The 14,208-nt window shown below is 35.5% G+C and overlaps 4 protein-coding genes across 4 annotated transcripts; 2 read left to right on the forward strand and 2 right to left on the reverse strand. All coding sequences in view use genetic code 12, as the record gives it.

The window, feature by feature from the left end:
• Positions 1-513: 513 nt before the first annotated feature.
• Positions 514-2,190, reverse strand: CAALFM_C702000CA (uncharacterized protein; the record flags this gene model as incomplete). The annotated part of the gene is made up of 1 exon (XM_716265.2): positions 514-2,190. One exon carries the CDS (start codon positions 2,188-2,190, stop codon positions 514-516), a length of 1,677 nt encoding a protein of 558 aa, XP_721358.2.
• Positions 2,191-3,599: 1,409 nt separating this feature from the next.
• CAALFM_C702010CA (uncharacterized protein) lies at positions 3,600-5,585 on the reverse strand (the record flags this gene model as incomplete). Its single annotated transcript, XM_716263.1, has 1 exon — positions 3,600-5,585. One exon carries the CDS (start codon positions 5,583-5,585, stop codon positions 3,600-3,602), a length of 1,986 nt encoding a protein of 661 aa, XP_721356.1.
• Positions 5,586-6,334: 749 nt separating this feature from the next.
• Positions 6,335-7,525, forward strand: RAD14 (Rad14p; the record flags this gene model as incomplete). Its single annotated transcript, XM_716262.1, has 1 exon — positions 6,335-7,525. The coding sequence occupies one exon, from the start codon at positions 6,335-6,337 to the stop codon at positions 7,523-7,525; it is 1,191 nt and encodes a 396-aa protein (XP_721355.1).
• Positions 7,526-7,827: 302 nt separating this feature from the next.
• Positions 7,828-9,951, forward strand: HSP90 (Hsp90 family chaperone; the record flags this gene model as incomplete). Its single annotated transcript, XM_716260.1, has 1 exon — positions 7,828-9,951. The coding sequence occupies one exon, from the start codon at positions 7,828-7,830 to the stop codon at positions 9,949-9,951; it is 2,124 nt and encodes a 707-aa protein (XP_721353.1).
• Between the last annotated feature and the right edge of the window lie 4,257 nt (positions 9,952-14,208).

Here is a 14,208-nt window from a genome sequence, read left to right on the forward strand (position 1 = left end):
CCAGACATGTTATAATTATCAGTAAACGTCATCTCTTTTATACCTAGACATTTCTTATCAATATCAATGGTACCGGATCCACATTTTCAACAAATATTTCTTGGAAGTGTAACTATTGAGCTCCATGTTGTTTGAACCAGTAAAGAATTACAGCATTTTGTTTAGTATCACTGATGCCACATATTATGATTTCGACAAAAGTATACAATATGGCAACATAGAAGGCCAAGCATTTTATTCCAACTTCAAGGGTATTTTGGTATCTTGTTCAGTGGTGATGATTAGACAAGAAAAAAAAAAACTGGTAAAAATCCCAATTCTTTCGAACCGCTGTGGCATTCTAGTGAAACTTCCCCACCAAGAAAAATTGAAGTGGTTATGGAATTTTTCTTCAATCAATAGGGTTTTAAATGGCGTAGGATTCTGATACAACAAAAATATATTGCGAATATCTATTGTTACAATTATGTAATTAGCTTCTTCTTCTTCTATAAAGTGCTGTGGCGTATACACCTAATGGGAAAATCTAAAATCTAACCTCTTGGCGCCTTCATCTTTGGTGGTTTTTCTGTAAGCATCCTTTTCTTCCTCAGTCATGGCCTTCCACACCTTATTTCTTCTCTTGTTTTGCCAAACATAGTAGCCCTTGGCTAAGAGCAAAACAGGGATTAAAGTCAAAGTTATAAAAAACAATTGCATATTACCACGTTTGTATAAAGGCAAATCATCCTTTCTGTAAATGTTGGAGGCGATAATGGAACCCAATTGAACAAACATATTGTACACTGCCGATGATATTGATCTGGTTCTGACATGGTTTGAGTTTCTCGATACCCAAGAAACACAAATTGCGTGGATGTAAGGCTGCCCAACGTATAATGTGTTTAAAACATAAGTTGCCCAAATGTTTTTACCAGCACCTGGCCACCATCTTATAATAGCTATGAGTGGGAGAGCATAAAATGGTGCAATTAAAGCAACAAATGCCCTATCATTCACCTTTTCTGAAAACCAGGTAATCGCTAACAATAGTATAATATGCAAAACAGCTTGCGGGATGGTTAATAAGTTAGTGTTAAAAGTCGAGAATCCCAATTGCTTATTCATCAATGTAAAGTAGGCACCGAAGGTACTAGTACCGATGTAAGCAACAACACCAATAGCATAAATGGGCCAAAGATTGTAATCAGTTAAACTGTTCCAAAGTGCTTTAGGAGTGATTCCCTGTCTATTGTGCATGGATCCTTTTGTAGGGTCATCTCTCAAAATCCTGTTGACGACAATCTTCTCTTCACGGTCAGTAAACCAACCTTTGGGGTGCATCCAGTTTTTTGTTTGCACTGCTGATGGGACCATTAAATAGAATGCGGCAATACCAATTATAAGTGTAATTATACCTTCAAGTAAAAAGAGCCATCTCCACCCCTCTAATCCAGCCACACCTCTCATCCTTAAAATACCGAACGCTAACAATGAGGTACCAATTTGCACCAAGGATAAAGTGGTCCAGAACCATGATAATCTCACTGGTAACTCTTTACTTGTAAAGAAATAACTCAACCATAACACCAAGTCAGCGATGAACCCACCTTCTAAAATACCAATGAGAGCTCTAGTTACAAAAAATGATGTTTTTCCTTTTAAAGCTGCTTGGCACATAGCAACTATTGACCACGCACACATTTGGATTGGAATAAAGATATCTGGACCTAATGCTTTTGAAATTAATTGAGAAGGAAGCTCAGCAACCAAGAAACAAACGTAAAAAATAGTATTTCCCGTGTTGTAGTCATTTGTTGTCATACCCAAATCTTTCAATAAGTTATCACTGACTGCTTGTTGGAGATTCCCCCTATCAACTTGTAGCCCCACAAAAAGAATACATGCTGTCAATGCTACTCGGAGGTTGATCTTTTTAATCACTTTATTTTCTTCCTCTTTGCTCCAGGTGAATTGTGGATCGAAAGCACGATAACTTTCGTAATTTGAATCTTCGTATAAATCACGGTAATATTCCTCAACTTTGGGATCTAAAAACGGGTTCTTTGAAATCTCATCTGACTCTAAAGATGAATTTGATTCAGTGTATGTGATTATTTTATTGTCTTGTTTTTTTAAGGAGCTTGAAGTGTTGTTGGAAGCAATTGAGTTTGCACCCAGGTTGGCTATGTCTTTTTCTGTCACAGGCATTGTGTAGTAAAGGGTTGTTGGAGCAAGTTTTCTTGGATGTTAAAAGAAATTCTTGGTATTATAACCTTGGCATCTGGACTCCTTTTATAGAAGGGTTGGTCTATTTTGTCAGAAATTGATTTATGGACGAGATAAGACTAAAATATGATTCTTCTAAAATCACATAATTAATTAGCAATATCACTTATTATAAAAAAACTGTGGTGGCTGTCAATGATGTGATTGCAAATTTTTGTTACACAAAACTGGCACCACTATTATCCAAGCCTTCCGGTGAACGACTTCTAGAGTTCTGCATTATGAGAATAGGAATTGTAATTATATAGGTATTTTCTATGTTGTCTACTTGGCATCGTTGATGCAGCAAAATTATCGAGTAAAAGAATTGCTGCAATTAATTGGATTATAATATGACGAGATTCGAAGCACATTTCTAGATTTGTGTGACAATTCATTTAGCAGAACTCGCATTATCATAACAGCCACAGTAGTTCCAATTTAATTAAAGATCTATAAATTTAAAAAAAATCTGGTATTCACAATGGAACGGTTATCACTTTCATTAATTTCTTTTTTAGTAATAATAATTACAAATGGGGGCAATTACGTGATTTGAATTGGGGTGACTGAAATTAAAGGTGGCGACTTACGGCATTCTGGGATTTCATTGTTATTGATTTGAAACTGCGGCGGAGTTGGATGTCCTTCTTTATTATTATAAAGCTCAATGAAATGCAATATGTAAAACTTGTAGACTATATTCCATATACTTGTCTAGCAAAACCAATTTATTGCAAAAATTGGGTGATCATATTGTTGCTTTTTTTTTCTTGCAATTTTCTTGCAAATATTACGCAAAATTAAATTAGAAATTCTTCAATTTATATTGCAGTGCTGCCATTCTGTAATGAGCAATAAATGAATTATCAATCCACTATTGTTTTTCTTAATAAGTGACGAAGAGCAGGATCTCTACAGACTAACATATAATACATAGAAGTTATTAGGCGAACATGCTCAAAGCTCTTATGTTTTAAGCTTAAGCCAACAAATAAGGCCAAGAAGTTAGATCAAAGTTTTCCCCGAAAACTACCAAAAATAATATAATTTTGGCTTTCTACAGTGTTTTAAGCTCTATGGTTTATATAGAATAAAAGAAAATCATATAAAGATGCATTATTTCTTGACAACCTTCTGTTCACCTCACAAAAATTATTATAGTCACTCCACACCTACAGTGTGGATCCATTTATGATTATTAAAATACAAGAAAATCGTACTTGGGAGTGGAATTACTATCCCACAAAAGAATGAATACTCATTGGCCACCTGTAGGAAAAACTCCGTTCTTATTATGTTTATAGATTGAAAAAAAAACTTCGACTACACATATTTATACTCTTCCTAACTCACAAACCAGCTCCAATAAAATCACGTACTAATTCAGCTACCCCAAGAGCATTGTTCCAAGCAGAAAACAAGAGGGGTGGACCTCCAATTCTCACATTCCCTTCTCTATTGAACCAAACTCTACCACCGTACTTTTGTTGGGAGCTGGCGATCAATTTGTCTTTTTTATTGGCATATGGGGGATATCTTGATTTGAGTACCCAATCATTCCACAAATGTTGTTCGAGAACGGTCCTCTCATGTGTGAAAGCTCTGTATGAGAACTCTCCATGATAGGCACCGTTTCCCGAAGTTCCAACACCACCAAACGGAGCATTGTGCAAAGCAATATGCATCAAAACGTCATTGATAACCAATCCCCCAGATCTAACCAAAGTGGTAATAGTGTTAATTTGGGAATTATACTGTCTAGATGTAGGTCCACTTGTAAAGATATATTGTGCCAAGGGAGTATCGTGGTTAGCAATAATTTCACGACAGGATTTTTCAAGATCAGTGTAGGTTAAAATTGGTAAAATTGGACCGAAAATCTCGTCTTTCATAGAGGAATCTGTCCAGGTTACGTTATCAATCACGGTAGGTCCCACATATCTTGTGCCATGATCAAGCTTGCCTCCAATTATCACATTACCAGAAGTAGTGTTGAGTATACTCTCCATTTTCTCAAATGCCCGGTCATGGATCATATGGGTAAAGTTTCTCGTCTTGTCAACGTCTTGAAAAAACTCTTTTTCAATTACCTCTTGCAAGGCCAGGATAAATTTGTCGTGCTTGGACTTTGCCACCAATACATAGTCAACACCGATACATGTTTGACCAGCATTTACAAATCTACCCCAAGCAATTCTTCGAGCAACAGTTGCCAAGTCCTTGTCAGAAATGTCATCCAAAACAAAAGCAGGTGACTTTCCTCCCAACTCCAAAATAACTGGTGTCAAGGTTTCCGCAGCCTTTTTCGCAATTATTGTACCTACCAAACCGCTACCAGTATAAACAATTTTGTCAAATTTTTGTTCCAACAAGCATGTTGTTTCAGGAATGGCCCCATTGACAACAAAAAATATCTCTGGGTCCAATGCTTTTGACAACAAGTCAGTAAAAAGCTTGGAAAAACGGGGTGTTAACTCAGAAGGCTTGAGTGCAACTGTGTTGCCACTTGCTATTGCACCAACTATTGGTGAGATCGAGACAAAAAACGGATAATTGAAAGCAGCAATGACTAAAATTGTTCCCAAAGGAATTCTCTCAATGTAAACTGGATTCAAAGACAAATTCAATGGCAACTCGTCAACAGGTTGTGGTTTGCTCCATTTGTGGAGCTGTGACATAATAAACACTAGCTCATTCAATCCAGTGGCAAATTCATAGTTTCTTGTTTCGGAAGGAAGACGGTGAAAGTCCTTTTGCAAAGCGTCACACAAAGCTTCCTGGTTGTCTTTCATTGTAAAGTACAAGTTTCGTAATTGTTTCAATCTAAACTGTAAAGAGTGTGTTTTGCCACTATGGAAGGCCTTAGTAATTCTTTCAACACCAATAGGGATCTCCGACAACTCGGTATATTGTAAGACCGAGTTATTGTTGCTGACAGTAGTTGATGACGTCGATTTTGTCTCCAACAGAACATCAGATTTTTCCTTTGTTGTTGTTGCACCGTTTTGTTTTTGACTCAGTGGTGATTCTGTTTTTAACAGTTTTTCGTTTGGAATTTTAGCTGGCTCTGCATTGGTATTTGGATTAGACTTTGCTACAGCAGCAGCAGGGGTGTTAGTGCTTTGTGGAGTAGACTTATCTTCTGAAGCCTTAACAGATTCAGTAGTAATACTGTTTCTTTTAATTGAAACTTTAGTTGTTGGAACTTCGCCTTCTAATCGTGTTTCAACTTGTTGCAATTTTGGGGTCTCAATTTTTGGGGTTTTTGATTTTGAATTAGCCGAGGGTTTAATAGCAGATGCCTTAGACTTTTTGATGGAAGATGGTTTACTCATGGTTGTTGGTGATAGAGATGTAGACGCTTAAATAACTGATAAATCAAAAGAAAGAATCAACCAAAAAGAAAAGAAAAATAAAATTTAAAGGTCATTTTTTTGAGTATTTATTCTAAACATTGTTATTTGTTGAAAGCACTGTAACTTTAATTGAAATGAATGTGAAATATAAAGTTGATTTGGGTTTTGGTCTTTTTTTTTTTGGTGTGGGGAATGAGGATAAGTAGGCGCGGATTTAATGTGCAAATTCTTGAATTTTTTTTGCATCCTGTGAAAATAAAAACAAAGAGCAGTTTCAGATCCAACAACTAAACAAGTTGGTAAAGCAAATAATCTGTTCCGTATATATGTTGGAGTTTTGAATAGATATGGTTAATGTATTTGCTTTAAATGTTTCAAACCATAGGTATGAGTTTGGGTAGTATTTGGCGGAATTAATGTAGCAGGAGTTATTCACACAACCATTACTTTTAGTGATCTACAATAAACGACAAGAGTGATATAAACAGTTGGCACAGATATTCAAAAAGTATAATGATTAAGAAATTGCACAATCAGAACTGCTCCAACAACTTTGATAGACTAATGTGGATCAGATGAATAGTTTAATTATAAAGAAGCCCTTATTTTTAGTGTGCAACAACAAACTGAAAAGTGCGAGACTAAGTTTGCTACTACTACGAGATAAAAAGAAAAAAACAAAAACTCAGAAACTCCAACCAGATCAATTCTGACCAAACTAACACACGATGGCCTCTCATATCAGAGGTAACTTGACGGAAGAACAATTAAAGAGGATAGAAGCAAATAGAAAAAGAGCGTTGGAACGTTTGCAACAAAAAAAGAAAAAAGATGCTGGTGAACATGTGCCTTCATCAACTCCGAAAAGCACCTCCACCACCACGACAAAAGAGACTGGTTCTTACAGTCCAACTAAAACATTGAGCCAAATTGTCAATTCAGATTCAGTCCAGGTTCTGTCTAAATTTGTGGAAATTGAAACAGACGGTAGTGTGAAGAAACGACGCGTGCTAACGGAAGAACAGAGACAGAAGATCGAACAGAATAGACTAAGGGCAATAGAAATTCAAAAGAATCTCAAGCAAAGGGAAAACCAGAAAGATGATAGCACCACAAGTTCTAAGCCGGTAGACAATATCCGGTTGAACCAGAACCGTCCTGATTCAGTGGTTAGTTCTACCAAAAAGTTCCAACCTCCTCCTATTCGCAAACAAGATTATATTGAATTCGATTTTGCCACCATGAAGGATACGAAAGGTGGGTTCCTTCAGGACGAAAAGACAAACACTCAAGGAGCAGATGAACAAACATTGCAAGATTGGAAAAATAAGCAGAGAGAACTACAAAAAATTAGAGAGTTGCCACCTCCAATAGATTTGCAGAATATTCCCCGCTGCCGTGAATGTCAATCCATGGAGGTGGATGCAAACTTGATGACAAATTTCAATGTGCGAGCTTGCCGAAAGTGCATCAAAGCTCTTCCTGAAAAATACTCGTTGCTTACAAAGACTGAATGTAAAGAGGATTATTTGCTCACGGAACCAGAACTTCAAGATACGACACTACTTCCTCGAATAGAGAAACCCAACCCTCATGGATACAGTAGGATGCAGTTATTTGTTAGATTTCAGGTTGAAGAATTTGCATGGAAAAAATGGGGAGGCCCTGAGGAACTTGACAAGGAATGGGAGAGACGTGAAGAGAACAAGGTCAAACGTAAAGAAAAGAAATACCACGACCAACTCCGTGAAATGAGAAAAAGAACTAGGGCAGAGGAGTATACCCGAAAATTGAGAGATGGCAAATCGTTAGGGGAGAGACATGTGCATGATTGGTCTTCGCCCGTGAATATAGACAAACACACAATCAAGCGGAGATGTATTGACTGTGGTATTGAGACAGAAGAAGTGGTGATATGAGAAACAACCACCAGCAGCGCCACCAGCAGCACCATATTACTACCTATAACAGTAAAAAAGATTTGGTGATGTAAATAGTAGTGTAGATTGCCTAAAAATTGTGTAGAAAAAAACATTATAGAATGTTCTTTTTGGTTCTATAGAATTCCATCAGAAAATAAATTTTTCCAGTGGTCTCCGTTGGTTGCCAATATATAAATTTACGTGAAAAATTCTTCACCAGTTTATCAACTCCTCCCGTTTTTTCTTTTTTTCATTTCTTCTTTCTATCCAAATCATACCATACAAATCAATAGTTCATTATGGCTGACGCAAAAGTTGAAACTCACGAATTCACTGCTGAGATCTCTCAGTTGATGTCTTTGATCATTAACACAGTCTATTCAAACAAGGAAATTTTCTTAAGAGAATTGATCTCCAATGCTTCTGATGCTTTGGACAAAATCAGATACCAAGCCTTGTCTGATCCATCCCAATTGGAATCCGAACCAGAATTGTTCATTAGAATCATCCCTCAAAAGGACCAAAAAGTTTTGGAAATTAGAGATTCTGGTATTGGTATGACCAAAGCTGACTTGGTCAACAATTTGGGTACTATTGCTAAATCTGGTACCAAATCCTTTATGGAAGCTTTAAGTGCTGGTGCTGACGTTTCTATGATTGGTCAATTTGGTGTTGGTTTCTACTCCTTGTTCTTGGTTGCTGATCACGTCCAAGTTATCTCCAAACACAATGACGACGAACAATACGTTTGGGAATCTAACGCTGGTGGTAAGTTCACTGTTACTTTGGATGAAACTAACGAAAGATTGGGTCGTGGTACCATGTTGAGATTGTTCTTGAAGGAAGATCAATTGGAATACTTGGAAGAAAAAAGAATCAAAGAAGTTGTCAAGAAACACTCTGAATTCGTTGCTTATCCAATCCAATTAGTTGTCACCAAAGAAGTTGAAAAAGAAGTTCCAGAAACCGAAGAAGAAGACAAAGCTGCTGAAGAAGACGACAAGAAACCAAAATTGGAAGAAGTCAAGGATGAAGAAGACGAAAAGAAAGAAAAGAAGACCAAGACTGTCAAAGAAGAGGTTACTGAAACTGAAGAGTTGAACAAGACCAAACCATTATGGACCAGAAACCCATCTGATATCACTCAAGATGAATACAATGCATTCTACAAGTCTATTTCCAACGACTGGGAAGACCCATTGGCTGTCAAACACTTTTCTGTTGAAGGTCAATTAGAATTCAGAGCTATCTTGTTTGTTCCAAAGAGAGCTCCATTTGATGCCTTTGAATCCAAGAAGAAGAAGAACAACATCAAATTATACGTCCGTAGAGTGTTTATCACTGATGATGCTGAAGAGTTGATTCCAGAATGGTTAAGTTTCATCAAGGGGGTTGTCGATTCCGAAGACTTGCCATTGAACTTGTCCAGAGAAATGTTGCAACAAAACAAGATTTTGAAAGTTATCAGAAAGAACATTGTCAAAAAGATGATTGAAACTTTCAATGAAATCTCTGAAGACCAAGAGCAATTCAACCAATTCTACACTGCTTTCTCCAAGAACATCAAATTGGGTATTCATGAAGATGCTCAAAACAGACAATCTTTGGCTAAATTGTTGAGATTCTACTCTACCAAATCTTCTGAAGAAATGACTTCCTTGTCTGACTACGTTACTAGAATGCCAGAACACCAAAAGAATATCTACTACATCACTGGTGAATCCATCAAAGCCGTTGAAAAATCACCATTCTTGGATGCCTTGAAAGCTAAGAACTTTGAAGTCTTGTTCATGGTGGATCCAATCGATGAATATGCCATGACTCAATTGAAGGAATTTGAAGACAAGAAATTGGTTGATATTACCAAAGACTTTGAATTGGAAGAAAGTGACGAAGAAAAAGCTGCTAGAGAAAAGGAAATCAAAGAATACGAACCATTGACCAAAGCTTTGAAAGATATTCTTGGTGATCAAGTTGAAAAAGTTGTTGTTTCCTACAAACTTGTTGATGCTCCAGCTGCCATTAGAACTGGTCAATTTGGTTGGTCTGCCAATATGGAAAGAATCATGAAGGCTCAAGCTTTGAGAGACACCACCATGTCTTCTTACATGTCCTCTAAGAAGACCTTTGAAATTTCTCCATCTTCCCCAATTATCAAGGAATTGAAGAAGAAAGTTGAAACCGATGGAGCTGAAGACAAGACCGTTAAGGACTTGACCACTTTGTTGTTTGATACTGCATTGTTGACTTCTGGTTTCACCTTGGACGAACCATCCAACTTTGCCCACAGAATTAACAGATTGATTGCCTTGGGATTGAATATTGACGATGATTCAGAAGAAACTGCTGTTGAACCTGAAGCTACTACTACTGCCTCAACTGACGAACCAGCTGGAGAATCTGCTATGGAAGAAGTTGATTAAACACCAGAAGGGCTACAGTTTTCTAGTTAAATAAGTTTTGTAATATCGTGTATCTAGAGAGTAATAACATAATAGGTATAAGAAAAACAGTTTTGTAGTAGAGGACCAAAAACACACTCAATGCGCATGCTAAAAGGAAAATCGAAAAATCTCGAGACTTGGCTTGTATTATTGAATTATGGTTCTTTTTTCTAGAAAGAGATAAAGTACATTAAATCGACATAAAAAAGAAAAATGGGAACCGGATGTGTGGGGTGGTCTGTTGTAAGATGCAGAATATCACTTCAACTCTGGTTGACACATTAATAGTAACGCCATTTGCCCCAGTAACATAACATAGAGAATGTAGTTTGATGTAGTGGTTGGTGGTAGTAAGGTATTGATCTTGTTGATCTATCTTGAAACTCAGCGAAGATAATAAAAGAAATGAAACTAAAAAATACTTTGTTTATTATATTCTACCATACCAAAAAATAATAGAAACCAAATTAGGTTCAGGGTGGGCCGAAGAGATATTATTATCGCAAGTTAAGAATTATAATCATCAAGATGTTTTTGAAGAAAATAAAACAACCCACCCACGCAAGTCATGTCATAGCTTGTCACTGCAGTACATATCACTACATGGTTATATATACATGTTTTGTAGTGCTAACCTACCAGCTAGCCAGCCAGCCACATTTCCAAAAATTGTATGTAGTGGATCTCTATATCACTTGTAGTGCTTCTCAACCATATATGGATAGGTATACGATCAGAGGAATATTGATAACAAATAAGCAAATCTAAAATAAATCTAAAAAGATTAGTATAGTAATACAACAAGTATAGATCTACTAAATAAGTTACTGGTATATGTAATCATCAATTAGTTGAGTGAGTTAATAAATGACTAGAGAATAAGGTTTAAGTTTAATTTTATTATTCATGATATTTGTTGTTGACTAACTAAACTCAATCTGAAAATTTTTGAGGAGTAATCAACAACCAACCAACGAAATAACAATCTTTTTCTTCCAAAAGGTTATCATATACGATTTGATAGAACTTTATGGTTTCATAATATCACCACTTAAAACCTGACAGAAAGAAACATTGACGACAATTTAGTGGTGATGTATTTTCCTGTCAGTTTGGTACAAATGCAAAAACAAGCTGTTTATCAATAAATAATAAAAACACAACTAGGTTTAACTTTAAAAGGAAATTACTATCAATAATAATTTAACAGAGTTTTGAAATCAACGCATCACTTTGTTTCATTGTTTCCATGTAGGCGCAGTTGTCAATATCACCGTAAGGTCGATCTTTAATATTATTAGCAACCTTAACGTTGGTAATGACACTTAACGGGAGCTCAACCAACTTGGTAAGTCAATTTTGCGATTGTCATTCATTGTTATTGTTTATACTAGCTATTTAATGCACATGATATATCTTCAGTATTGAAAAGGGGGCCAAGATTAAGTAGTTTAAACTTCTATACATATACGGGATATGGGCCAAGGAGAAAAGAATCCAATGGGGGGCAATGAAGTAGAAGATAGTTTTTTGTTTTACACTTAAAGTAAGTATCTTAACCAACTATAAATCTAAGCCCAGTGAATAAATCATTATGCATTGTTATTATAAAACCAAAACAATGAAAGCTTCTTTTCTCCAAATTACCCCACTTCTGCCCCTCTACAATTTACAATCATTCATAATTATTTATCACTGTATTAGATAAGATTTACACTCAGACACATGTTTCCTATCCGTTCTTGTTTTCACCAGTTTTAAGAAGGTTTACATTATTAGCCTACGAACAAAGACAGGTTATGATAGGAAACAGAGCTCCTGTTTTTATTCTTGGTACCGATTAGCCTTCTAGGCGTAGTAGTTTTCAGTTTAGCTTGAGTGGCGTTTACGATCGATTGCAAAAAAAAAAACACAGGGCATTACAACCAGGCACCTAAAATGATCTCCATGAATGAGCAAATTTATAGATACCCAATTTGGCTTTAGACAGATGTGTGTAAATTTTTTTGTTTTGCTACAGCCTTGCTTTAGACTGATAAGCGGCTAAATTGGGTTGATCGAAAGCTTTCTTCACCACCATGGCACGTTTTTTTTTTTTTGAATAGATTTGATGAATGGGATAGCTTTAAGCAAAACCTTATTTGTTCTTAATTTTTGATTGGAGAGGATATTTGCCATTATTATCTTTCATAGTCTTACATGACTGGAATGATATATAATTATCATGACGTGCAGATGAAATACCAGAAAGTTATAATTATTACAATTTGCAGCAACAAGAGTAATAATAAAATGAGTAGAAACTATGAAAGTTTCAAATTATTATTAGTTGTTGAAACAAACTAGCAGTATCAACGCCAGCATTATTATCACCTTTTATTTTCAAATTCTCCAAGTTTGTTTCGTTACAAATTGAATACAACATTTATAATAAGTAGAACCTAAATAGGAAGATTATATGAATATCAGTATGTATTTTGGATAGGTGTGTTTATTTTTGACGTATCTGTCATATCAAGTAGATACAATATAATATATACCTAAGTTTTTGCTTATTTTAATGTTATCAGACCAGCAACAGAGAGTTACTGGGCTGTAATTACACATTATCATTCATATTATTATAACTTGTATGACTGTTCATTTTGAATCGCAGCCAATTTACCAGCCAGAAGCCCAGCAACTTACTACTGGCCCAAAATAACCAATCTGCACATCTATTCCCCCATTGAATCCAATTGTCCTATACATACCGGTCGTCTTGATGTGTATATTTCATTTGGAAGGAACATAATTGGTCATTCTATAATGTTTATCCTACTTTTTCCATACTACACATCTAGTTTAAACCTGTTTTGTTTCCCAATTGTAATTACAATTATCATATAATTATATAGAAAGATAATCAGTCTGCCAAGTGTAAAACTGAGGATGTAAATAATAATACATACCACGTTTCTAACAGCTATCAAACCAAGAAATTGAAATGAAATCCGAGGGGTTCTCTTCATTAAACCGAAACAACTTGATTGAATTGTCATTGGTAAAACTGATCATAGGAAATAATAATATGTATAGGAATAAGAAGTAGAGACATAATAATATTTTGGTGTTGTGAAGATATTTATTATCTTTTAGTTCTTTTGGTGTCGAGAATAAAATAATGGTAAATCATCTGAATGAGTGCGCAACTGTACGTATGTGGATAACAGGCTTGTTAATTGGCATCATGTAAACTATTACTTGTATGTAATGTATTAGATCTGTGAGTTAGAGGGTGGTAGAATATAATCGAATTTTACACCCAAAAAAAAAAAATATAGAATTCTTCGAAGTTAGTTTGGTTTGGTTTTTTTTTTTTGCTGAGAGAATTCTTTTGTTTCGAATTTGACAACTTTATGTCCGAGAAATTGTCCATATTAATAATTTTTTTTGTTTTTGTAATCAGACATTAAAAACATTTTTTAATTGTTCTATTTTTTTGTATTGTTAATGTATGTTGGTTGTTAAACCAGGGCGGGCGGTTGCTGTTTAGGGGTCTTATTTCCGCTTTTTGTCTTTTTGTAGAATTATTCCGCATCAAGATATAAATCCATCTTTTTGCTATTTTCTTCCCTCATATCTACCTAACTTCCGCAAATCATCAGGATTAAAAAAAAGCGGGATACTAACCAAATACTGTACAACAGATACGATCAAGGTCAAGTAAGTATTGAAGCATTTATTTTGTGTATTTGCACGTGTGTTGTTTAAAAATCCTGGTAGAACATGAGCTCTTCTTTGGTGTATTAGATTATTGACAGGTAAAAACAATGAATGAACTAAAAAAAAAACTAGACTAAAAACAAATGGAATTCTTCAATACGATCTTTTCGAATTACGAAAAATAATTCACTAAAGAGATGAATTAAATATAATACAACTATGCTTCCTCCTTAACTGTTCCCCATTTTTTTTCAAAAGAGTGACCTTCAGCAATCTGAATACAAGGAATTGTATTTTGCAGGTATGGTTATGTTCAATCATATCATTTATTCAAGTTATTCAGTAGTTTTGAACTTTTAGCTTTGTTAGTATGAAATCCTTGGCTGTAATGAGCCTTGGCATTTCATACTGTTGATGATGTGGATGTTGTTGTTGTGGTAGTTAATTTCATCTTACTTGTCCGAATTAAGTAATTCAATCCCTCACGGAACTTGACCAGACTAGACCAGACTAGACGCTAACCGCAAGATC

This window comes from Candida albicans, chromosome 7 (genome assembly GCF_000182965.3).
Source record: "Candida albicans SC5314 chromosome 7, complete sequence".
Classification (NCBI taxonomy): domain Eukaryota; kingdom Fungi; phylum Ascomycota; class Pichiomycetes; order Serinales; family Debaryomycetaceae; genus Candida; species Candida albicans.